This window comes from Echiichthys vipera (genome assembly GCF_963691815.1).
Source record: "Echiichthys vipera genome assembly, chromosome: 11".
NCBI classification, from domain to species: domain Eukaryota; kingdom Metazoa; phylum Chordata; class Actinopteri; order Perciformes; family Trachinidae; genus Echiichthys; species Echiichthys vipera.
The window spans coordinates 7,212,399-7,238,139 of NC_139836.1; the positions used below are offsets into that span (position 1 = coordinate 7,212,399).

Genomic DNA, 25,741 nt, shown 5'->3' on the forward strand with positions numbered 1-25,741 from the left:
TTGAGTCGCTGTGTGTATGGCACAGTGTGTGGTGTTTTGTCCACTTGGTGGTACAAGCTGAAGGTGTCGTCTGTTCCCTCTCAGCGCTCCTCCCTGTGGCCAGTTCACTTGGTACGAGCGCTGTGTACCACTCTCCTGCATGGCAGACACTTTCCATGTCTTGTCCTCATCCAGCAAGTCTTGATCACCTTGATGTAACAGTGGCAAGTCTCTAACCCCATGTCTTTTGTTTAAGTAATATGCCTGCTGTTGCTCGGCCTCTGCATCTCTATGTCTAATAAGAGCTCTATCAGGGCACTTAGGGATCAGATTTTTTGTTAAATAAGGGAAGTGTGTTCTTGATCTTCCCACCCATGAGCATTTCAGCTGGGCTTATCCCAGTGGCAGATGTTGGTGTTGCTCTATAACACATTAATGCCGGTAGAGGGTCTTCCTGTTTAAGAATGCATTTTGCAGTTTGAACTGCCCTCACTGTGTGTCCGTTGCCTTGTGGATTATGTGGGCTAGATGTGTTGTGTGATTTCATACTGTCCGCAAAAGTCTTTCCAGGCCTCACTTATGTATTGTGGGCCGTTGTCACTGACTATCTGGTCAGGGATGCCAAATCTTGCAAATGTAAATTTTAACATCCTAACAACCTGTTCTGTTGTGGCTGGCAAATGTAAGATTTCTATGTCATGTGAATAAAGGTCTGATATCACAATGTAATGTTTGCTTTTGTTCTCACAAATATCTGTGGCAATCTTCTGCCATGGCCTATCAGGAAGGGGTGTAGAATGTAATGGCTCCTTACGCTGTTTGAGCCTGTTTACCTGACAAAAGTGACATTTCTCCACTTTGTTCTTAATCTCTACAGGTATCCTAGGCCGACACGCGGCTTCCTGGGCCCGTTGTCTACACATTGACAGGCCCTGGTGTCCATCGTGTAGCCGATCCAGTGTTTCCTCTCTCATTGACTGTGGAAGTGTTGTATGTCCTTCACACACCGACAATGAGTCTTTCATTGCATAAAAGTCTTTTACACTATGTGGAATGTTACACTCTCTTTCCAGCCATCCTTCTTTGATCAGCCGTCTCACGCACTGTAGCTGCTCATCTTTCTGCAGCCGCCCTCATCAAGTCCAGCTTCTGCTGTCATACTGGCCAACAGTTATGACAGTATTAACATGACAGGCAATGACAGACTCTGTGGTGTTGTCACTGTCCTGAATTGGGCTGCGTGACAGTGTATCGGCTATGACCAGAGTGTTTCCGGGTGCGTACTCTGCTTTGGCATTAAACCGCATCAAGCGTATCAAAAGTCTCTGACATCGCACTGGAACCGCATCTAAATTTTTACTATTAAACAGCGCCACCAGCGGCCTATGATCTGTAATGAGTCTGAATCTGGTAGTCAGCCCTACCAGATATTTCTGGAACCTCTCGCTAGCCTATACTCCTGCCAAGCACTCTTTTTCGATTTGTGCATACCTGGACTCTGCTGATGTCAATCTCCTGGAACAGTATGCAACAGGTTTCCAGCTTTCGTCGTGCGGGAGCTCGGTGGTAATGGGGGAGGGGTGTGAGAGTTGTAAACATTCGAAATTTGACTGAGTCAACTCGATCTGCCAGACTTGCCTACTGCAGCTTTAAATACAGGGTTTGTGTTTCTTCTGGCTAAATGTAAAGACATTAAATATCAGCATCTGTTAAAGATAGGGCATTCAAAAGGGATTTTGAGTCAAACCTTGATTCTGTTATTGGGAATTAAGAATTTATTTAAATCCATTTTAAACATCAGTTGATTGTTTTGTTTTTCCATATTTGAGAGAATGTCAGGAGTCTCAGCCATTTAATATCCAAAAGAATATTACACTCTTGACTTTTCTTTAGAGCTGATGCAATCAAATGTCTTTCCACCCCGGTGCAGAATGTATCAAGTCACCCACCAATCTGTAGAAGTGCTGGACAGAAACTTATTTCTATGCTAATGGTGTTGACAAATGTGCTGTGATCGGGTCGCCATTTTGGAGCGGATTTGAAGTGTCCCTCTGAATTGAATTGTACTGTGAATTATCATATAATTGCATTTTCAGCAGTGATTTATGTGCACATCGGGGCCGGTGTGCTTCAGTTAGTTGGTTGTGGCATTTCTTCAGCTGGTCTGACTCCAAACACTGCAGGATGTTTCTCCACCAGTAAACATCAATCTACCCCTCCCCCTTCCCTCGTTCTGCTCTTTTCATTCATTTGGCCTTTCTCTCTTTCTGTCTCCTACTTGCTTTCATTCATTCATTCTTTGCTTCTTTTTTTTTAGTTTCCCTACCGGCGATGCTTTCACTTGCTCCTTTATTCTCTCCATCTTCCAGCATCTATCTCAGCTGTATTTCAAGAGTGACAGTGAGGTGCCCTCTGGGTTATGCAGTAGCTCTGCCTTCTTCATAGCACACGCACACACACACACACACACACACACACACACACACACACACACACACACACACACACACACACACACACACACACACACACACACACACACACACACACACACACACACTAACATTCACAGATTCTAGTCTTTGTCAATGTTTCATTGCTATCCTTGCATTGACACATTCTCTCTCCACCTCTTTTATCATCAACAGTAATAAAATGTATTGGCAGTGTACTGTTATACCAACAGCTCCACTTTCCTACCACTAAACAAGAAGGTCATTGGTTAAAAAAAAAAATTAAACATCTACACACTTGTCTCAGAGCATATGACAAATGTGCAGATTAGCATAAAATGATTCAGTGTTTCTCCAAGTGTTAAATTCATATTGGGATGGAAAATATCTCTGAAAAGTGTTCATTGAAAATAAAAATAAAAATCCCAAAAATACACATTTTAACCTGCACTATGTCTTTGCACTAGTTTTGCTCTCTTTACTTGTGTTGCTCTTATACTTCTTTTTTTTTTATATTGCATTGTTGAAGGAGTCCGAGACTCACGAATTGCATTGCCAGCGATTGCTGCTGTGAACTGTTGTGAATATGACAAATATTCCATCTTCAATCTTGAAACAGTACACTAAAGTGTATTTCTAAAATCAGTAAAGATGAGAGATAAAGTAACAGAAGCTCGATCCATAATTGATCCGCCTAGTTTGACAGTTTTAGGTGAGTGTCATGAGCCTGGTAAGCTGAGCTGGACTGAGAACGTCCATAGCTACATTCAAGCATGAGGCTCCTTTGTCAGTCTGTATCTTAAACCCGCCCCACAAACGGTTGAGATTGTCCTGTCAGATCTCCAGCTGCTGGAAATCTGTCTGAATGTGAGAGGGGCTAGAGCTCTGTGGATTTGTCTGGTTCCCAGACCAATATAACATAGCCTTAGTTAATGGAGTAGTTCAGCTGTATGTCAAAGGTGATCCATTATAGTTGTTTTCAGGTTCATACATGTTTTTTTGTGTTTTTATTAGAACATGTTTACATGCTTTAAGGTAAAGACCACTTTATTTTTCTCATACTGCTCATGGCTGCTGCACCTGTATTCACCCTTTGTCTAAGATGTTCTGTTTGAGCGCCTGTTTCATTAAGACCCCCTCACGAAAAGCCCAGTGTGCCCTGATTGGTCAGCACTTCCAGGTGTCTGCTCTGTCCTCCATCCCTGTAATGCTGCAGAAGACTGACTGCAACGGATTACATAGTGGGATTTCACCAATAAAGTCTTCAAAACCAAACGCAACTGGATATGTTCCAGCAGGAGCACGATTTGAGATGGCTGAGAAATTAAAATTTGCAACCAAGATCACAGCTTTCTTTGACCTTATCGTGTAGCTTTCTGTCTGCGTGGGTTTTCTCCGGGTTCTCCGGCTTCCTCCCACAGGCCAAAGACATGCATGTTAATCGATGACTCTAAATTGCCTGTAGGTGTGAATGTGAGTGTGAATGGTTGTCTGTCTCTGTTTGTCTCTATCTGTCTCTATGTACCCTGTGATAGACTGGTGTCCTGTCCAGGGTGTACCCCGCCTCACGCCCGATGTCAGCTGGGATCAGCTCCAGCCCCCCCGCGACCCCGATAGGGACAAGCGGCTGAAGATGGATGGATGGATATTTGCAAACTCCACACAGAAGGGCCCCAGCCAGGTTTCGAACCAGCAACTCTCTTGCTGTGAGTGGACAGTGCTAACCACCACATCACCGTGCCGCCCGACAGAAAATATGTAAAAGCATAATACTGTAGGTCCCCTTTAATTATATCAGTCCAAGGACTTCCCAAAGACAACGTGACCAGTTGCACAACAAGTATGACAAACTGCATTATATCCAAATGTGAGAGGTGGAATGTGCAGTCCCACTTTCCATCCACTAGCAGCATTCTGCCACTAGCAGGCGAGGCATCAGTTGTTGTGTGTCATCACACTGCGTGGCTTCCCTGAATCATGCAGGTTACTGACATTTGATGATGTCACATTCTAGCCGAGCCTTCGGGGTCAAATCAGCAGCATCTCCAAATCCAACCTTGCTCTGATGGCAGGGCGCTGACTCAAGTCCGTGTCAAAGGTAATTCTGCTGGAAAACATCATCCAGGCTGACTTCACTGGGACCAGCTTCTTCACTGGTGATGCATTTAATAGCATACAGACAGCGGAACCAGGACTGGTGTATGCATTCAAGGGGTGAAAGAACAACAGACTGGATTACCTGAAAATGTGTGTGGGTTTTTGATTGTTTTTTAACTGCATCAACAGCTATTACACTTTGACAAAGTGCTCAGGTAATGCTGAGCAGATTGGAGCTATTTCTCAGAGCTGCTCTGGAGGCAGAAATAAAAAAACACTTGCTTTCAGAGCTCAAGGGAAAAGCACTAGTTTGCAAACAAACTTCAAATAAAGTCAATCTTTACAGCAAGTTGCTTGGTGTAACAAACCTACAGAGAGTTTACCACCACAATAGGTTCCCTCAACTGGAGCCTTTCAATCCAGTTCATTTTTTCTCATTAATTGCGTTTTTTCCCTGAGCAGGCAGCTTTCTTCGGAAAAAATCTCCAAAAAATATACAAGACACACCCAGCATCAAACAGCAGATGCACAAACCCAGTTGCAAGCTAGATGTATGCCAATCAAAGCTAAAAGCTGGTGATCAAAGTGAAGCGTGTTGCAACAGAGTGAGATACACTGAAAAACTGCTTGAGAGTGAAAGATAATGATCTTGTTGCAACATTTGGTCTTTCTTGTTTTATATGATACATGTTATTTTTTTCTCAAAAACAACATGAATGCTAATGTTGCTCTTTGCTGTAGGTGCAAATAAACAACTTTTTGCTAACACGTTAGCTTAGGCGTGATGTTTTTTGTAATATTTCCAGGTCCAAGCAGGACCAAGCCTCGCGATTCTACAATGCTGCAGTGTTGTGTCCCCTATTAATATTTTATCACCCTCTATTGATGAACAGGTGTCTTACTGATGAAAGAATGATCGGATAAAGGTTCACAAGTTCGGCTCTTGTTGTTTGTAACTTCTTTTTCATTAATTCACAGACATAGTTCATCGGGGGCGGTCAGCTAACTTGCAGTCTGCTTTACTGGATGTAGGCTAGGACTACAGTGCTGGGATTAAGCCTGACATCTGCCCAAGACCATTGTGATTGGTTAAAAAACAAATACAAACAAGCCAGAGCGTTTTTTCCCCCTATCCCAGAATGATTAGCCGGTGTAGCCGAGCATGGACTGGCAATGCGAGACTAGCTAGTTTGTAAACCACCAGCTGCTAGCGAGCTAGCATAGCTTAAATTTGGAGGTATAGGCTAACTAGCTCAAAGAAAAGAGTAGATCCCACTGTTAGTTCAAATCAACGAGTATGTCTTCATTATATAAGCTCTTTTATCCTTTGCTTTTCATCAGGCTCATTTCTAATTTTACTGTTTTCTGTCCAATGAGGTTTAAATCTGTCAGCATTCTGCCACTGAAAATAAACTGCATCATCTGGCAAAGCTTTTGTTTTTGTTAGTTATCATCTAATTGTCTCTGCCAGCAGAGGCACCTGTACAATCTGTTGCAATTCAATGCAACCGCCCTGTCCTAAATTCTACCTTAACAAAGTAATTGTTCAGTTTTTGTTGATATTTATGGAATTGTGTAAGTTACAATTTTACTTCAATTTGTCCTTTCAGTTGCCCGTCATTTAGATACTTACACACAGGCACACACACTTCCTATATATAGCCTAAAACAGCATTTGTAATATGGAGAGAGGTGACTGACAAGGCAGTTGACAATGATTGACAGGTGTGACAGCATGACAGAAGGAGGAGAGAGGAGAAGATTTTTCACAAAGATTGATGGATCAGGGAAGGAGTCATGACTTGACACTGGACGGACATGACGAGTGCAACCTCGGACAGCAGGATTCGAAAGAGCAGTGAGTACGATTGATATGGTACCATGGCATAAAATGTCAGGACAGAGTTGTCGATTGATTCCAATGACTGTAACGTAACTTGGCTTTCTGCTGAGACTTCTCACTCACAACACGTTCAAAAAGAAATGGGTCAAGTATCGCTACAAATTGAGTGACACAGACATTTGTTTATACAGTATAGTATTATTGTATAGTACAGAATTTCATTTCTTAGAGAAAACCTCTATAGATGAATCATCTTGTTTTCAATGTTCTACGTAAAATAGAAATACCGTCCTTCCTCTGTGTTTGCTTCTATCTGTATTTCAGTCCAAATGATCTCATTAAAAATTACATTTTGCTTGATGAGTCATCTTAACTACCAAATGACTTGTGTGTGAACAGTTGGAAGAACACGCAATCAAGGTCGATTAAGCATGACAATTTAATATTGGTATAGAGCCTGATGAAACATTTGCTCTCGTCACATCAGTCTCTTGAAAGTACTTCATCATTGGGGGAGCCCATTACTTGTTTTTCACTCAAATCATTGTGCATGAGATTGATGAGGGCCGAAAGTCATTTTGTTTGAGGACAATGCAATACTCGATAGGTCTCATAGTGCCAAACATAGTGCTTGAAAAAGTACTACCAGTCTCCACCTCCGTCCGTAGACTTCAGCTTTCCCAGGCCGATACCTAATCCAAACAATCAAAGGTGCTTTCATCCTGTGAAATTATGAGCTTGTTTTCCTGCAATTAAATCGCTGTGAACCAACTCTATTAGCGTGGCTCAGTGATTTCTCTTCTCTTTCCACTCCACAGATCTCTTGATCCATGTTGTGTGCATAATTAACCATCAATGATTAGCTTCTCAGCTGAAGTAGAGACCAGTAAGCCAGGAGCTCCAGCTCTTGTGTGATTCAAGGACCCCCGAACAGAGATGTGGATTTGAGACTTTGTGAGTCGGACACAAGTCAACTCAAGTAAGCATTGTGAAGACTTGCAAGTTAAAGGCTTGTGTTTCAAATTTAAAAAAAGAATTAAGCTTTTATTAAGTATTTTCTTTATTCTGAATACATATATTTTACTGAATATCAATAATTATAATATAAATTAGAATCATTGTCATACTTTTTTAACAGGTTAGATTAATTGGCCGATATCATTATTAGACAGGTACTTATACTTTGTCCCTTCTCTTTACAAACTGTATCTTTGTAAATACTGCTGGTGGGGGGGGTGACTGGACTCGCCTTCACCAAGGACATGACTTGTGATTTGACTTGCCTGAGAAATATATGACTTGGAACTTGCTTGACACTTGGACCAAATGGGCTTGAGCCACATCTGCCCCTGCCCGTTTGATCAAATCTGTTTCGATAAACCCCATCATGGGCAAACATATTCCCATCAACAGGTTCTTATGATATTTTACGAAAAGTTCTGCACAAAAATTGGTGTGAGAACTTACAAAATGGAAGTGAGCCGCAACAGTTATGTCTGGTGATGCTTAGGTTTAGGCACCAAAATCGATCAGCAAGCTAGAACTACGTTTGGCATATTTGCTCAACTTTCATCTAAGGTTGTCAAAAGTATCAACACTTTTCAGTACCATTTTACAAAACGGTACAAATTGTGCCTTTCAAGTATTGAAGCTATAAAAAAAAAAAAAGCATATCTACATCAGATTTTTAACTCAAGGCTGCACAGATGAAACCACATGGACAAGAAAATCAACTGTGTTAGTGTGTGTTTGGTGACTTTTTCTGAACCAGCACTGTTTGCAGGTTGTTAATTTAACGATGTAAGAAAGGTGGGAAAAGGATGGTATTTTCTGTGGCAAGGGCATTTTTTTCTATTAGCTGTGGTATTGAGAGAGGTACTGTTTTTTTGCATTGTGTTGACGTTTAAAATTCTGGTATGACAACCTTACTTACTTTTGTCTATACTTAAAAATAAATCTTTGTCAAACTGTCTCCTGTGGATCTCATATGATGTCATATTATACCCAGTTCTGATAACTGGGTCCTGACATTTGAAAAACACGTTTGTTTTGAGTTATTGTTTTGAGTTTGGAAAACACTAGGCCATATAAGGAAATATAATTGCAATTGGTCAATTTTTGAAATCTGGGGTTATCAGTACAGAAACTCTCTCAAAGACCCCTGAAGGCACCCATGTCCCGCGAGTCCTCATATCAAGTCCTCCTATTTTTTTAGTTTAATAATTTATTCTTGACAAACACAGCATGAGATACTACACCACATGCTACTCTCTCCCTCTCTCTCTCTCTCTCTCTCTCTCCCTCTCTCTCTCTCTCTCTCTCTCTCTCTCTCTCTCTCTCTCTCTCTCTCTCTCTCTCTCTCTCTCTCTCTCTCTCTCTCTCTCTCTCTCTCTCTCTATCAGCTGGGTTTTTTCTCAGCGGACACTGATGCGCAAAACATACCAAGGCCCGATTCCCCGCCTCCCTCTCTCTCCCCAGGTTCTCTCCTCCATCCCGTCTCCCCTCCTCTGCTGTGCACCTGCTCCTCCCCTCCTGCCTTATTATCCTCAGACTCAGAGTAGCGCTCCGTCCTCGCCAAGTGATGCTCCTCGGCGGCGCACATCGGTGGGTTATCACCAGCCGCTGCAGGGAGGACCGCTCCGGCTTGTTTTTCTCCTTTGGAAACACGCGCTGGAGGACGGCAGGACATGGGAATTTAACGGGGCTTGCGAGAGAGTGAGCTGGAGGAGGGTAGGACGACGAAGAATCACTCAAGTCCCATCCGAGAGCACAGGGAGAGGAGGAGGAGGGGGACTCCGGGGAAACGGTCCCGCCGGGACGGGGGAACGCAGTTGAAGGATTCGTGGTTTACATAGTTTGGAATGGACTAAATGTGCCTGCTTTTGTTGAGTGGTCCGGAAGAATAAAAGCACAGGATTTCAAAGAAGGGTCGGAGTTGTTCAGTGCCTTTCTGTTTGTGATGGAGTGAGTGAAAGAGAGGGCGCACGGTAACTTCAGCCTCGCCATGAAATCAGTGTTTTTCAGCCGCTTCTTCATCCTGCTGCCCTGGGTCCTTATTGTCATCATCATGATCGACATCGACAGTAAAAGGGCGATTCGGGCTCCAGCAGCCGGCCGGACCGGCAGGGCGCAGCAGCGGGCGGCTCGGACCGGCGCACCGGGGGTAGGTGGCACTCACAACCAGTCCGCTCTGCCGGTTATCTACGCCATCACACCGACTTACACCCGTCCGGTGCAGAAAGCGGAGTTGACCCGTCTGGCTCACGCCTTCCGCCAGGTGCCCCGGCTCCACTGGATCGTAGTGGAGGATTCGACGACGCGCACGGAGCTGGTGGCGCGCTTCTTGGCCCGGTGCGGCGTGCCGTACACGCACCTCAATGTGTTCACTCCCCGCAGGTTCAAGCGCACCGGGATGCCACGCGCCACCGAACAGAGGAATTTGGCTCTCGCGTGGCTCCGGCAGCACCGGAGCAAGCGGGACGCCGGGGTAGTTTTCTTCGCGGATGACGACAACACCTACAGCCTGGAGTTGTTTGAGGAGGTAACTGGATATTCATTTACTGGATATTAGTCTAGCCTGTTCACTTCTCATCACTTCACCGCGGACATAGAGCATCATGTTGGGGAGTGACATGGTGGCTTATGTGTACATCAACTTTGATAGCCAATTTAGAGTCTTTCAGTTTGAAAACCACGTGGTACACTCAGGAAACATGCGCACAGAGTTTATTGCATTTAAAATATTTTACACGAAAAAGCCCTGCATAAAAATTAGGCCTTGTAAAATATGAACTTAAAGCTTGCAGCAAAATATAGGATATTTAACTCAACACAATGTAACTTCTCAAAGAGGATTTAGCAAACAACTTATTTGATAAATTAAACTCATACCTAGGTTAATGCAAAACTTTACTTATGCCCAATTGTTGAAAACGCGTGCCAAAGTGCCCTCTTGGAAGCCAAAACCCATGCTAAAGTGTCCCCATGGGTTCCAAGACATGTGCCAAAGTGGCTTCTACGAGGGGACATGCTATATGTTTTTTTTTCCTTTTCACCCCTGCCCTTCAAAAAGTCTGTGCACGCTACTAGTGTAGCTGACTACTGACTTAGTGAGCCAGTTCACTGACTTCATGGCTCTGCTGTACCTGTGCTGCTGTTACATTACGTATTAGCACCATTGTCTTTATTGTGTCACCGCCTGTGCTAGTTGTGCTTGTTGCCTTTCAGCAGAAGTACTCATTATGAAGGATGACCTCTTTCAGGGTCATGTTTATATCCTTAAATGATTAGGTTATAGATGCATGAACGTGTCAACATTACAATGTTGTAGCCAATGTAAAGGGAGGCCATTTTAACTTCTTTACATACTGTTGCGTTGTTTAATCCAACAGTATGCTTATTGTGTCATATCTTATTTGCTGATCACATGTTTTATTTAGACTATGTAAAATGTTAAACTGTAAAGTAACTACTAACTGCAGTCAAATAAATTAGAAAGCAGGTCCATTAGAACATTTTAGGCGACTTAATAGAGTACTTGACTAAATATAAAGTACTTTCAACTTGGACACAAGTGTTTTAGCCTGCCACCAAACCTGATAAGCCCTGATGAATAGGGCCGACCAATACGGGATTTTTGGGGCAGATACTGAAACCGATTTTAGAGGGGGAAGGCACCAATTGGTGGCCGATATAGTGAAATTAAGCTAGTATGAAAATAGACATTTTCTGTGGATTGTTCACTGATTTTATATGACACTGCAAAGGTACTCAGAGTTCTGCTTTCCTAAATAAATATTATTAACATTCTTATACGTACGATATATTACATTGTCAAACAATTCTAGAAATGTACACTAAAAAATACAGAATAAATAAGGAACTTAAATATATTGTATTTATTTAAATAGCTAAATAAACATGTTCAGTTTCAGGCAATGTATGACAATTTAAATAAAGAATGATCAAAATAAATGATATAGCTATATAGTAGTATCAGTCAACTGTTGATCATTTCAATGAAGAATAAATAAAAATAGCTATATGATGCCATTTCTAGATCCCATCAACCAATTTCTGCATTATATGTTATTTAAAAAAAGGTTTTCATATTGCCACATATCAGAAAAAACATATACAGCAATACAGGATATCTCATTGAAATCAATTTGATACAATATTAGCTGTCTGGCTCTAGTGATACACCTCAGAACAGATTTAGTTATTGATGTAATGTGGGGAGATAATAGAGGTTTACATATCTAACAGCGTGTAGGCTACACTTTGAACACCTTTTTTCACACCATCAGCCCTATGAGGGTAAAGGCTCTTATTTCCCCCCATTTCTGACTGTGTTTGTACCATACTAACTATTACTGTATGCTGCAAAGGAAAAGTCTCTGTTAGGCTCTCCCATTTGGGGAATCCATTTCCACTTCAAAAGGATTTCAAACAGTGAAATTCGCAGGTTCTTCGTGTTTATGGGCACACACTGGAGCCCTGCTAAAAAACCCCAGGGAGGCTTCAGACCCTGTTTTGGGAGTTGCTTGTTTCACCTGAGAGACCATTGTTAAATCAATGTATTGTAATGACAGCGGTGAAACAACACGGACACTTGGTTGAGTGAGGGCATAAATGAGTGAGAGAAAGAACAGAAGAATGAGAGGGAGTACTGACTGACAGAAAGACAGATGAGAGAAACGGTTGGCAGTGCTGGTTCTCGGGTGTTTTGGTACAGCAGGGTTGCCATTTCTTTCAGCTGATGTTCAATTTTCTACTGCTCCATGTGCCGGCACTAAATTCATAAGCAGGTTTGTGTATGTAAATCATTTTGTTTGTTCTAGCTGTGTGTGTGTGTGTGTGTGTGTGTGTGTGTGTGTGTGTGTGTGTGTGTGTGTGTGTGTGTGTGTGTGTGTGTGTGTGTGTGTGTGTGCATGTGTGTGTGTGTGTGTGTGTGTGTGTGTGTGTGTGTGTGTGTGTGTGTGTGTGTGTGTGTGTGTGTGTGTGTGTGTGTGAGAGAGAGTCTATACAAGGAGTGATTGTTAGGAGTTGATCGTAAAACTGGTCTCCTAAATTCAATTTAATGAGATATATAATATAAATATATGTATATATATATTCCGTATTTTCCAATTTTACCCTTTTCATGCCCCTGCCCTCATATTTATCTGAAAGGAAAGTCTACTGTTATATATATATTTATATATAAGGTCAGGTCTCCTACTGTTATTGCAAACTTTGCACATTGTCACTGCTGTAGTTTAAAGTTTGTCAGCCCTCGGGGGCCCCCTACTGACCTGTGCAGTTGCCTTCCTTACCTGCTGGGAAGTGGCACCTCTTCAGTATCTATCGATATCGGCGTATGTGTTTGTCTTTTAAATAAATTATCATCATATGACTGATAGTGAACATACAGTACAATTTTACTTATTTTATTTTTCATGCATTATTGGTGCAAAATCAGTGAACAGTCAACATAGGATATTTTCATTGTGAATTTTCTTCCCTCTAAAATCAATATCTGTCTCAAAAATCCCATATTGGCTACATGATATGCCTGCATCGACCTTGTATACTGATACCTCCATGTAACTAAGTTTGAGAGTGTGTTTCTGTTAGGTCTTATGGGTATCTCTTTTCACATCACTGTTAACGATCAGTTGTCCTTTATATCAAAGACACACAGCCTTCCTCCAATACACCGGGCTAGAAGTCCAGTTAATGAAGAAAGACGAGCCACAGAAGCAACAAAACAATAGTCTTATAAAAAGTACAAACACTGAAAGAATGCTTCTCTGATTTCTGGTTGCTCACTCTGATAACTGCCCTTCAATGATAACTGGACGCAAGTCTGAAATTACTGGATATGCTCCAATAATAAAATGTTTGAATGCAAAACATTTAATAGCTTATTAAGCTACACTAAATAATAAAGTAAAAACAGGAGGAATATACCTTAATGTTCTGTACTACTAGAATATAAATTGAGAGTGATTTAACGACTAATGAGCTTTAATGTAGTGATTTATGATTATAATGATAATGAACCCATCGAGAAATGCAGTGCTCTCTTCTACCGGAGCATGTTACTGTCCCTTTGCAGGATGAAAATTGTATGTGTATGTATGTTTGCATGTTCAACATGTTGTTTTGAAAAGGCCTTTTCTTCGTTTGGAAGCAATCCCCATTCACATATAAAATATGTTACGCAAACAGCAGGGTAAGCCCAAAGTACATTTACATTGCATGTGTTTGACGCACTTCATCTGAGCTCTGCAGCTTTTTTTTCATTTTGATTGTTTGCAACAACAAAGCCTGATGGCTGATAATGTGGGTTGGGTATCTTCTAAGAGAAGTCAAGCTCACCAGGGGACACAATGTAAAGGATTTATTTTCACTATCATTTGAATTGTTTGATTTATAAAGTTTCAGGAAAAAATGGCCATCAGAATTTCCTCAAGACCAAGGTGAAGTCTTAACTTTGCTTATTTTCTTACAGTCGAATAATAGTTAGTTACATGATACAAGAACAATTAAAGGTGCTGTATTCGAAAAACTGAAAACATGATGACATTTGGACCAAAAATGGTTTCATTCGGCTTTCACCACTGAATTGACAAGCAAAGGTGGTGGTGGCTTAGCTGTGATGGCAGTGGCTAGCATTGCTGTCCACAAGCTAACAACAGAAATAGTGCTCCCATTGGCTAAGGATAAACCAAAATCACAACATGTGTTCACGTTCACTTCTCCCATTGGAATCAATACACTCGTGACACAGATACACAGTTGAACTGTCTCACCTCTAATTCAAAGTCTCTGACTGCACATTCAGAGCTGATATTGCTGATCAGCAGATCAGGTAGGCAGAGAGAGGCTGGAGGACATGGGGAGAGCTAAAGCACTAACAGCGCTTACAGCTGCAGTGCAAACAGAGCATCAGTTAGCTCCATGGTTAGCTCACACTCAACGGGGGGACGAGGGGCTGGTTTCGCGAAGTCATTTTGGACTGGTCTTTAGTGTTTGGTCAGTCTTACAGTTATTTTGCTTCTAGATTAATCTAGACATTTTAATTGAAAATCTCACTAGCAGATAGATCTACGTCAAACCCTATCTTTGTGAAACCAGCCCCAGTGCTTTTAGAGCAGTGAGGTCAATTGTCCCAGTGGATAACCTCCGTATGAGCACCGATCCACTGCAGAAGCCTGGCCCGACCAGTGCACAGGGCAGAGCAGCGACCAGCCAACCGTTCGAATGACCCATTCGCATTCCCAGGTCATCAAAAACCAACATCATGGGGAAGGACTCCAATGCACACGTGGCCAGAAGAAAGAAGAAAGAAAAGAAACACACAGAGGGAGTGTGACTTTATTCTCTGCTCACAACGCCATTACTCCACTATATCTTTGCAAAGAAAATATGTGTTTGCTGCTATATTAATATTCTGAGTGTAGAATACAGAACCTGTATATATACAGTATTTATGTTTGATGAATGACTTAAATCGATCGTCACAATATTTGCTGAATCATTTTCTGTGCTTTTACTAATTGATTAATCAATAACACTTTCCGGCTCGGTTTAACACAAAAATGAGCTGAGGACAAACTGAAGTCTGGGTTGGTGCTCAGTCCATCATGCTTAGTTAAGTTACAGAAAAATGATTCAGAGGTCTGTCCAATTAATCAAAATTCAGCAAAGGGGAATTTTTGGATCAGGCTAAAGAAATCAGGTTGAAATTAGAATGACATTCTGACTCTGGATGGCTTTTCCCTCCGTATTGTCCCTGAATGCAACACTTAAGTAAAAGTCCTCAGTATTGTGAAGCCAGTGTACTGTAGCTAAGTCTACTCTGACACATAGTCTTAGATTTCGTGCCTGCAGCTCAGTGTAAAAAGCATCTGTTTGATTTGTTGATAGCACACTGATCCTGTCCGTGTCCTCCTGCCCATTGCATTACCCAGCTCCTCTGTGCAGGTAATGACCTGTCATAGAGAGATAATAGGCTGTCATACAGCAGTAATAACCTGCAGAAGCTGTCTGCAGGCTTTAGACTGATGGCTATAAGTAACTGTACTTATAGTGGGTGGATCTTATAATATTCCAAGATAAAAAAGTTGACATTTTTGCAACTAAAATATTATTTTACTGTGACTCTTTGTAATAATAATTAATCTTAGTTAGATATCTGCTTCGCAAGCTTAATAAAACATACATGTAAAGAGTTATGGGTCTACGCACTGGCTAAAAAGGATTACCTCATAGCATGACTTCACAAAACCCACAGTGCTCGTCCAATTTGACTTCCCCTGGCTCCTCATTGAGGATTACAGCAACTATTAACTCTTCCATCATTAATGACAAAAAATAATTCTTTACATTATACGCTACGAGACTGGGTATCGAAAGAACTAGGTCGCGGGTACAAGAGGCTGAACTGGGTTTTCTCAGGAGGGTGGCTGGAGTCTCGCTTAGAGATAGGGTGAGAAGTTCAGCCATCCGTGAGGAACTCGGAGTAGAGCCGCTGCTACTTTGCATTGAAAGGAGCCAGTTGAGGGGGTTCGGGCATCTAGTAAGGATGCCCCCTGGGCGTCTCCCTAGGGAGGTGTTCCAGGCACGTCCACCTGGGAGGAGGCCTCAGGGAAGACCCAGGACCAGGGGGAGAGATTATATCTCAACACTGGCCTGGGAACACCTTGGGATCCCCCAGTTAGAGATGGTTAATGTGGCCCGGGAAAGGGAAGTTTGGGGTCCCCTACTGGAGCTGCTGCCCCCCCAACTCGACTCCGGATAAGAGGCTGAAGATGAGTGCCTGAGGGTACTCAACATAGACTTTATAAAATATGGACGTAATCTCTGACATCACCAATAGGGTTGTGAAGAGCCAAAATGAAGCTCAAAGTGGCAGCTCTGGCCGTCCCCATCTTGGCAGTGCTTTATCCAAAAATGGGCATAGTAGGGTTAGAGTAAAGATTGAGCTGAGGTAGGCCAAACGAAGCCCACAGTCTACGTTGGCCACCTGTCACTCAAATCGCCTGCTTTTAGAACTGAGAAAAAGACAAGTTTTATCTGTTTTAAATTTATTAAGATGCATACCTCATTGTACCAGAGGGCAATGTTAGGCAACACAGCTTCCACCTGCAGAACCAACTGCATTAATGGCACACAGTGAAGCTGGCAGCAAACACACACATACTGCCGAGGGAGTCTGTGTAGCTGGTAAAAACCCCAGCTGCACCCCGCCTCCATACCCTGTGCCTCCGTTCCCCATGGAGTTTAACTCTCTCTATATATATCATTGAAATGGGCGAGTTATAGAAAAATCATCACCACATTTTGTGTAGGGAGGTTATCAAACTTGATATTACTCTTAGTACCAACCAAATAACTTGTACATCAGTCCTACAGAGTACTGTATTTACACTATATAACATGTTCTAAGTAAATGCAATACATAGGTTTGGAATTATTCTTACATCTGAAATGATATTTGTGGTCTTACAGAGAGAAAAAAAAAGTAACCCTTGGGTACCGGTACAGAATTCCATGTATTGGTATTTTTTCAAATGTAAATCATACACAACCATACTACTGTGTTGGCTTCAATTTCCAGTCCCTTAGGTTTGTGCTTGGAACTTATATTTAAATGTCTCCAACACTAAATGCATCCTCTGCCTTTCTTGAAATATCAACATTGAACAGCCTATGTTAAAAACTATATTTGGAAGTAAATAGTAACATGGAGATGGGTACAACCTTAATTCCTTAAAGATTGGGTAAGCTAAAGTATAATTATGTAACTCATAATTCATGTAATGTGTATTTAGGCATAAGAGCGTGGGAGCTTAAGCCATGTTGAATTAACCACCGAAAAGAAGTCTTTTTATTCAATATTTTAACAAATTTTATTATTCTATTAGCCTCTGTAGAGCAACAAACAACGCATTTCTGACCTGCGGTTGCACAATTAACAAATGAGGAACCCCAGCTGGGACGAAATCTGCCTCATTCTTGACTGTGGGTTGTTGATTACATGAAAGTAGCTGCCCAGGCTGTTTTGCTCCGAGCTGGCTACAAACTACCGTAGAGTATTGAGCAAAATGTGTTACAACCCCCCCTGCTTCTTCCAACCTTAGGGAAAAAACATTGGTACATAGCAAATGTTTAACAAGTCTCCCTGCATTCACCTTCTCTCTCTGCCAGAGTGAGTAGTCAGGTGGAAAGGCATTTAGTTTTAAGACAAGAGTTAAAGGATGTATTCAGTGCTGCTACACAGTAGTTGGGTCTCAGGTTTATTATGCACGCGACACGTTCTGGCTGAGTCGCCTCCCGGCAGTCAATAGGGTGTCAGAAAACGCAAGACTGCTCATTTAATTCAGTCCATGCAATTACATTTTGATTAGCCCTTAACACACACTGCTTCCTGTTGGTTTAAGGTGATTTAGTATTTTTTCCCTCGAGACTCAGTCTGCTGCCAACATGGGGAGCTCCTTCACTCTAGACCACATGGGGTTTATTTTGTATAAATAATACAGTTTTTTTTATATCACTTTTAGGTTTAACTATTTTCATTCAAAAATCACGAAAGGTTTCTCTAGGCTGTCATAGTTTCTCCCAGAAATGTTTTCTTGGGAGGACAGACACGCTTGTTAAACAGCGTTTAAACCATCATTTGACAGTAAAACCCAATTTATACCCAGCATAATGAAATTGTAATGGTTGAAAATTCCCTAAGCCACAATGAATGAGGCCTCGTTGATGACTTTTGGGTTATTTTAGTGAAATATGTCTCCCATAGCACAGTGGGAGGATTTCTCTGGTGGGAGAAAAATAAACAGAGAAAAGATTCTACTTTTACAGTCCAGCAACAGAAATGTAGCTCCTCGGTGTTAAAAAGTGCACATTGCACAGTTAAAGGTAAAACAATACCTGTGAGATGCACACTTAATACAACTTAATTCATAGTTTTGGGTTATTACAACATGGTTCTTATACTCAAAGTTAAAGTTGTGATTCCTCATGGTAGGGATAGCATAGCAACCAAGGCCATTCCTGAGATCTGGGAACAGGTCACTGTGGCAATAAATATGAGCAGTGAGACCCCATTTACACTTAGTCACTTCATGCATCTTGGGCAGATCAGATAGCTATCCAATCTCAAAAGAGTGAAAACATCCAAGAAGCATTCAAGACTGGAGGTTGAGACGCACTCTAGCCAGATGTTGAGAAGGTGATACAGAATTCCTCGTTTTAACATTACTGGAGTTGTGTTCAGATGACAGTGGCAGTCTTTCTTCCAGTCTCAGAGGAATGGAGCATCAGAGATGTGCTGAAATCCAACGATAGATAGTAAATATCCGATGCATTGTTTCTCAGCGACCTTGTCTATGGTGACAGGCCAACACTGTTCATCTGAACTCAAAGCCCACATTGCCATAACACAGACCTGGATTAAAATAGGTAAAGTATCTCTTTAATACATCCATAATCTGTCTCCTTTGTCCCTGTGATAACTGCAGAGTTTCACTAAAAATACACTGAAATTAGCTGTTTGTTTTCTATCTTATTAAAGCAACAAGGCACTTACCCGAATCCTTCAGGTGCATTAGCACCTCCATCTCGACTAGGAGGTCTGGCCCTGATATACATGGAGCCCAGAAAAGAAGACTAACTGAAATCATACTTTTGATCCGGCCATGAGACACGTTTATGTAACTAAGTGTAAATGAAAGTGTCTTATTTAACTGCATACGAGACACTTAAAATGACAAGTGTAAATTAGCCTTAGCCAGATTAGCAAAGTTATTATCAAAATGGCATGTTTGAGTAATATCCATCACTAATGTATCCAATAAATTGCAAGTCAACCCAATTCATCTTTACTTAAATTAAAGTAAATTAAACTTCATTACTGGGTCATTGTTGTCAAGTGTTTTCCCATTAATTTATTGCAGGTCATTTTAATCTCTTTTGCTTTGCCAAGGCCAATAGGGTCATTCACAGTACTGGCTCAGTACTGTGTGATTTGACTGATTGACAACAACTTTATTCAACATTTTGGGTCTCCATAATTTCTGGGTTAATCTGTGCATGCACAGTTTTTCTAAATGCGATGAGGGATTATTACTGACACTCACTTTTGGTTTTACCTCCAAATAAAAGGATTTAGATAATCTGACTCAACTGTTGGCTTGTTTTATGTCTGACTGCTGTTGGATCTTGCAAATTACTTTGCTGAGTAAAGTGTTATCATAACCAATATAAATGATGGCCCGAGCTATATAATTAAGATCCTTATGTCCTATAAAACTACTCTTGAATGTGGTAGGGCTGGGTTTCACCACTGATTTCCTGAGATGATTAGATTACAATTTAGAAGGACCGAATCAGATTCAATTTACCAATTGATTTAATTCAATATCAATTTGATTAGGGATATTTCAGTTGCAGTACCAATGTAATGGATGGATATTAGGGAAGACTCCACAGTCTGTGAGTATTGAGTGGCCAGAAAAAAACTTTACAAGTGCTTTCTTTAATGCAGAGAGTGTGGTGCAGAGATATTTACATATATACATCTGCAAAGACCTAATTGGGAGGTTTACTTAACCCCCTTCCCGACAAGATAGCCAGGTCTTAGCTATGACATGGTACCAATGGATGCATTAGGTCATCCAGTGTCATATGATACCAATAGCTTCACGCAAGCTTTAGAACGGAGTCCGCTACAACCTCTTAATGACAATAATGTCAGCCAATATTGCCGACAGGTCTCTAAAGGTTAAAAGATCGATCTTTGGATCTTATGCATCAATGTCGGACCAACCAAATGAATATGAAATTGAATGGAAATATCTGTATTTTAAACTAGCTGTGCGCAATTATTTTTCATGAAAAATTGATCAGGCTGACTAATTTTCCCCAGGACAGTCCCAGCTTTTAAATGCATGAATTAACTTTGTCAGATAAGTCTTTACCTGTTGTGGTGCCTTTTATTGATCTCCAAAATATAGAAGACATTTGTTATCCTTCTAATGAAGACCAGGAGCTGGGCTGTATCCCGTATGTCACGGCTCTCATCCTGGGCCAGAGAAAAGTGAATGAACTCGTCCACTTTGCCTTTCAGTCTATTCTCCAAAATTTCCGCCATGTCCTCTACCTGCCTCATCACTGTTTGACGTGAAAAGGAAACCTTTTCAAACGTCTCCTTCTCATCAGGGCAGACGCAGTCTTTGATAAATTCCCCACTACGTAGCTAGTGTTGACATGACCATCATTTGTCGCATGAAGCTTGGTGAAAAGTCCTTGATAGACTTTCCTCAAAACTAGTGGTGCACGGCATGGATTCAGCCGATACAGGTAACCGATAATTACCTGCTTCTCATGGCAATTAGCAATAATTTCACATTTTGGTGTTTTAAAAATAAGTTCATAACCTGTATCCTATGCACACCACCACTTACTGTATCTGAGGACGTAGATGCTGCGCGATTTAAGTCAATGAAAGAAATTTAGCTTCATATTATCGACTGATAATTTAACGGCTATAATTGAATTATCTCAGGAATACATAATACTATTCCCATTTACCAATATATATCATGCATCCCAACTTGAAACTCCTCTTTGTTGATGTAATGTAATAGTATGCAAAAGTCTATTGTTTTGGTTCCAACTCTGTCTGTCTTGGGTCAGTTTCAAAATGAAGGAACTTGCTTGAGTAACAAGCCATCAGGAAAATTAAGCAGTCCTTTTTTTTCAACCTCTTCATTCCTGAAAAGCTGACTCTGGGGATGGAGGGTTTTTCAGCTGACGGCAGCATGGCAAAGCTGTTTGATTCCGCTGCAGCAGCCTGTCAGCCAGGCACACTTCTGTCAGACCTTTTTTGAATAATTGAGCTCCCCGGCCCTGAGATCGGCAGTCACAGCAACTATTTTAGGGAGCAGGCACTTAGGCAAATGGTGCTGAAGTGTGACTCAGGTATACCTTTCTCCATTGGTGCCAATAATGTGTCTAGTGTACATTTATTATTATTATTATCATTATAATTAGTTCTGATATGGCTTTTCACATTGTGTATTGATGGTAGAAATCCAGGTTTGCGGAAAGATCTTTTCAACTTGGAACCAGAGTTGTTTCAATTTATTTGATGATTTGATGAATTTTTCATTTTTTCATTCATAGTGTTGATATTTTCCTATCTTATATTGGTCCATTTTTTCTTTTCATTGTTGGTCCAAAGACACACATGCAAACATTAAGGATATATTTGATCAGTGTCCAAGCGGCATCACAAAGAGAAACTGGTGGGATAAAGGAACCGGAGCAAAAAGGGAAATTCAATTTCCTCAAACCCAATGAGCAATTATAATAATTACAGTGTAGTGTGCGAGCCGGGGGTGGGGGGTTGTAATGTCGGGGAAGAAAGGGGACAGACCTCGCCAAGAGAAACTGTCGGTGGTGGGAGGATAAGGATTGGGAGAGAGCAAGGTGACGGAGAGGTTGAAGGCTTTTAAGGGCCAGTGGAAGTGCAAAAAGGAGTGATGCACCAGCTCTCTGCTTATTTCCACTGCCCTTTTTCTCTGACTTTGCATTTTGACTATACACTTTCTCTACTCCCTCATCAAATCCCCATTTTGCCCTCGCTCACGTCTGTTTGTAACAATGACTGGGCTACATTTATGTTTTAAAAAAGAAACCGACATTCATCGAACCAGTTTAAAAGAAATAAAATTCACACAAGCTGTTAAACCCAAAACCTTAAGGCCATGTTTCTCTTAAACCTGTGTTCTCAGTTATCTCCAGTGCTTGTTAAATCTATCCAGGAGGTTTTATATGAGCTCATATTAAGTATATTCTGTTATATAATGATATATTGATATTTGAAAATTCAAATTTTCCCATGAATTTTGGAGGGGAAACTGATAATATTTTTTTCCGCATTCCTCTACGTATCCTGGGCAAGCCTTAGTTGGCATGTCATTATTCATAAACCGATCGCTGTCGAAATATGTAAAACATTATTTGACAGGGGAACGGCTTTGACACAACACCAGCAAAGAAATCTGAAACCTCCAGGGCTGTCCTCCAATCAGTTCAGAGAGAAAACACACTGCCATCACAGCAGTGTCAGCCACTGACAGTTACAAGCTAACAAACAACATAAATAAATGCTAAGTACACTTACCATTCAGAGTCTGGGTCTGGACGGCCAAACCATAGTGGGAAGCCTGGGCTCTGTGCTCATGCTATCCATCTTTGGGGCTCTGTGAGTCGACCATTTGCACGCAAGTGGGCCATCAAACATTTAAGCCTATGGCTGAATCTCTCCAATGTTTAGCCATCCTGATTTGCACTGCTATTTCACAGGTCGACCTTGGGAAGAAGCTAGAATGTAGTCACGGATATGTCTCAACTTAGCACAAGCACAAGCATGAGCAGCGGCGGTGGGCGGGGCGAGGCTAGCTCCAGAATTTCTCAATGAGGGAAAAAACGTAAATGTGCCTCCAACTCTTTTTTTTTAACTTTCTATCTAGGAACCATATTAAGCAAAATGTTAATCATAGCACAGTTGTTTTTCTATACTTCAAAATGTAGTCCATTCATCCATTACTTGTATGATGTATTTAGGTCTGTAGCATGGGACACAGTTTGAGTCTCTATACAGGCACATTGGTAAATCGCTTGGCAACATTGTGTTGACAAGACTTCAGGAAGCTCCATGAAGAAATAGTTTCACCATATAATTGCCTTTAAAATCACAATTTGCAACAATTACATTTCTGTGTATTTACACTTTAAGCCTTGCTGTTTCCCCTGCTGTCAGATCTTATGCTAAGCTAAGCTAGCCTGTCCTGAATCCATTAGCAGATATGAGATTTCTATAATCTTTTTCATGTCAGTCATGGTTAGAAAGCAAATAAATGTTCTTCAAAAACATTTTAACGATCTTTTGATGCACCACAGAATACAAGCAATCACCGTCAGGAGGGGAATAGTGATGTACTGAATTACTTGAAATAACGTACACACACCCAATATGCACACACCTTCATCTCTATAATTTTTTTCTAAACCCATGAAGAAATTCACCCAGCACACATATCATGCTCCATTGCATAAGAATTTCATTGCCTATCCCCAGCCCCTCTAATTTGATTCATTTTCTCCCATCTCATTTTTCCCCTCCCTTTCTTCGATTGCCTCTGCCATGCATATTAATAACACACAGATAAAAATACGCTTGATTAAAATCACACCCGGCCCAGCCAGCCGAACACTCGTCCCGGTGCGCAAACAGCACAATGACGGCTCTTTCTCCGGGGCAGGAGGCAGGAAACGAGAACATCCATAATGGATTTCATGTACTCCATCATTAAGAGTCTCTTTGTGTGTACACACCACTCACTTCTCACCTATTTGTTTGCAGGGAAAGGAGTCGGAGTTGATTATCCGACCGAGCCTCAGCGCTCCCAGACAGAGTGTCCTGGCTGGGAGTCAGATAAAATGTGATTCCTCTCAGCACTGTATTTTTCACCCCCAGCTTTTCTTTTGTTTGCTTGTAAATAGCACACGTTTACTGCTCACTGAGCTGCTGGTGTTGTAATTTGTCAGAACTTGCAGGGTTGTCATGCACAAAGCTGCATCTGAAATTATTTTTCATGTACGGCAAAGATGAATTATTTGTTATCTCAGTGCGGCGCCTGCCCCCTCGTAAAGAGATCCATATTGATAATGAGACTTTTGTAACACAAGACAGTGTCTGCTGGTGGCTCAGAATATACAGACCAAACTAATGCACAGTACAGAACAAAAGTCTTCGAAGATTCATCAGTGCGGCAAAGAGTGTGGAGAGTGATGGCAGAGAGCTTGTGTTGTCAGCAGGTCTTATAAAGCTCACTTCAACACCCTTATCTAAAATGTTTTTTTCTTATAATATTACATATAGTTTTAATTCCATTTCGGACTCCAGGTCATACAAGTGCTTATCTTGGAGCCTTCTCTTATCCACCTAGAATTGTTTCACAGTAAGAATGTTGGCATGTCATCACAGGAAAATCACAGCTGTAATTGATTTCATTAAAAACCAACTACATTTCCTTTAGCTAAGATAGCTCCTTGCTCACTGTCATGGCTTACTGGGACACTTGATGGAACTGAGCAAGCATTAACAAAATTTGATGCACCTGTGCTTTTTCATCCCGTTCACGACCCTTGGTGTTTGATACCGATGCACAAAGCACCCTTGAGCATCTGTATGAAACATACCAGGATTCCAAGTTTAAGCCGCAATATTAGATGCTCAGAGCAAGCGACAAAGGTTTTCTTAGGGAGGATGGGTCAAACAGACATTAGTACACATAACACATTAAAGATGTTTCATGTGTTCTGGCAGATGGATTTACAACTGACCTTGCCTTGTGCAGACCAATCACAACTGTTAATGTGGGGCGGGTTTAAGACGATGACTGACAGCGCCACTGTCCAATCTGCAGGTCTGTACAGCCTTACAAAACTCAGATCAATCTGTTAAAGTAGACAGTTGATCAGATATGATTCTAAATCTGTTACTGTATTCTTTATTTCTCACGTTAAATGGTTTCAGAAACACATTTAGTGTAGTTGCTGTGATTGTTTTAAGTTAACGTTTCATAGCTCTGGTCTCAGTCTATCCAATTGTATTCAGAAGTATTTTGCTCTGCACCGCTGAGCTTAAAAAATTAATATAAATATAAATTAATATTAAAATACCTAAATGAGACTTGTTGCACAGGACTGAAGTGTTTCCTGCTGCTGAGAGAACTCCATTCAACTGAATGCTAGAGTATACTGCGATCCCCATTCTCCATCCATTTGTCCCTATGGGGGTCCCGGGGGGGGGGGGGGGGGGGGCACTGGAGGCAATCCCAGCTGACATTGGGCGTGAGGCGGGTACACCCTGAATAGGATGCCAGTCTATCACAGGACACATAAAGACAAACAGAGACAGACAACCATTCACACCTACGGGCAATTTAGAGTCATTAATGAACCTAACACGTGTACGTCTTCGGACTGTGGGAGGAAACCGGAGAACCCGGAGAAAACCCACGCAGACTCCACGCAGAAGGGATTCAAACCAGCAACCCTCTTTCTGTGAGGCAACAGTGCTAACCACCACACCACAGTTCCACCTGGGATCCCTGTTTTGTGATTAAATTGTAAAACTCTGTTGATCTCCAATAAGTTAACCGTGTCTTGCACAAGACACCAATGAACTATGGCTGTTATCTTTGGATATAAAAGGTGCAGCTGCTTCACAGACAATGAAAAGGAGACTGCATGTGTTGACCTAGATGATTTTTTGAGTTTTCACACCCCAAAGAAAAGTATT

The 25,741-nt window shown here is 41.4% G+C and overlaps 1 protein-coding gene across 1 annotated transcript in view; it reads left to right on the plus strand.

Annotated features, from left to right (window-relative positions):
- Window positions 1-9,279: 9,279 nt before the first annotated feature.
- b3gat2 (beta-1,3-glucuronyltransferase 2 (glucuronosyltransferase S)) overlaps window positions 9,280-25,741 on the plus strand; it is a gene marked incomplete at its 3' end in the record, with an annotated part of 53,093 nt that continues 36,631 nt past the window's right edge. The window contains exon 1 of the mRNA XM_083922571.1: window positions 9,280-9,913. Coding sequence (XP_083778697.1) covers window positions 9,377-9,913 — 537 coding nt within the window. The 5' untranslated portion in view covers window positions 9,280-9,376. The remainder of the gene's footprint in view (window positions 9,914-25,741) is intronic.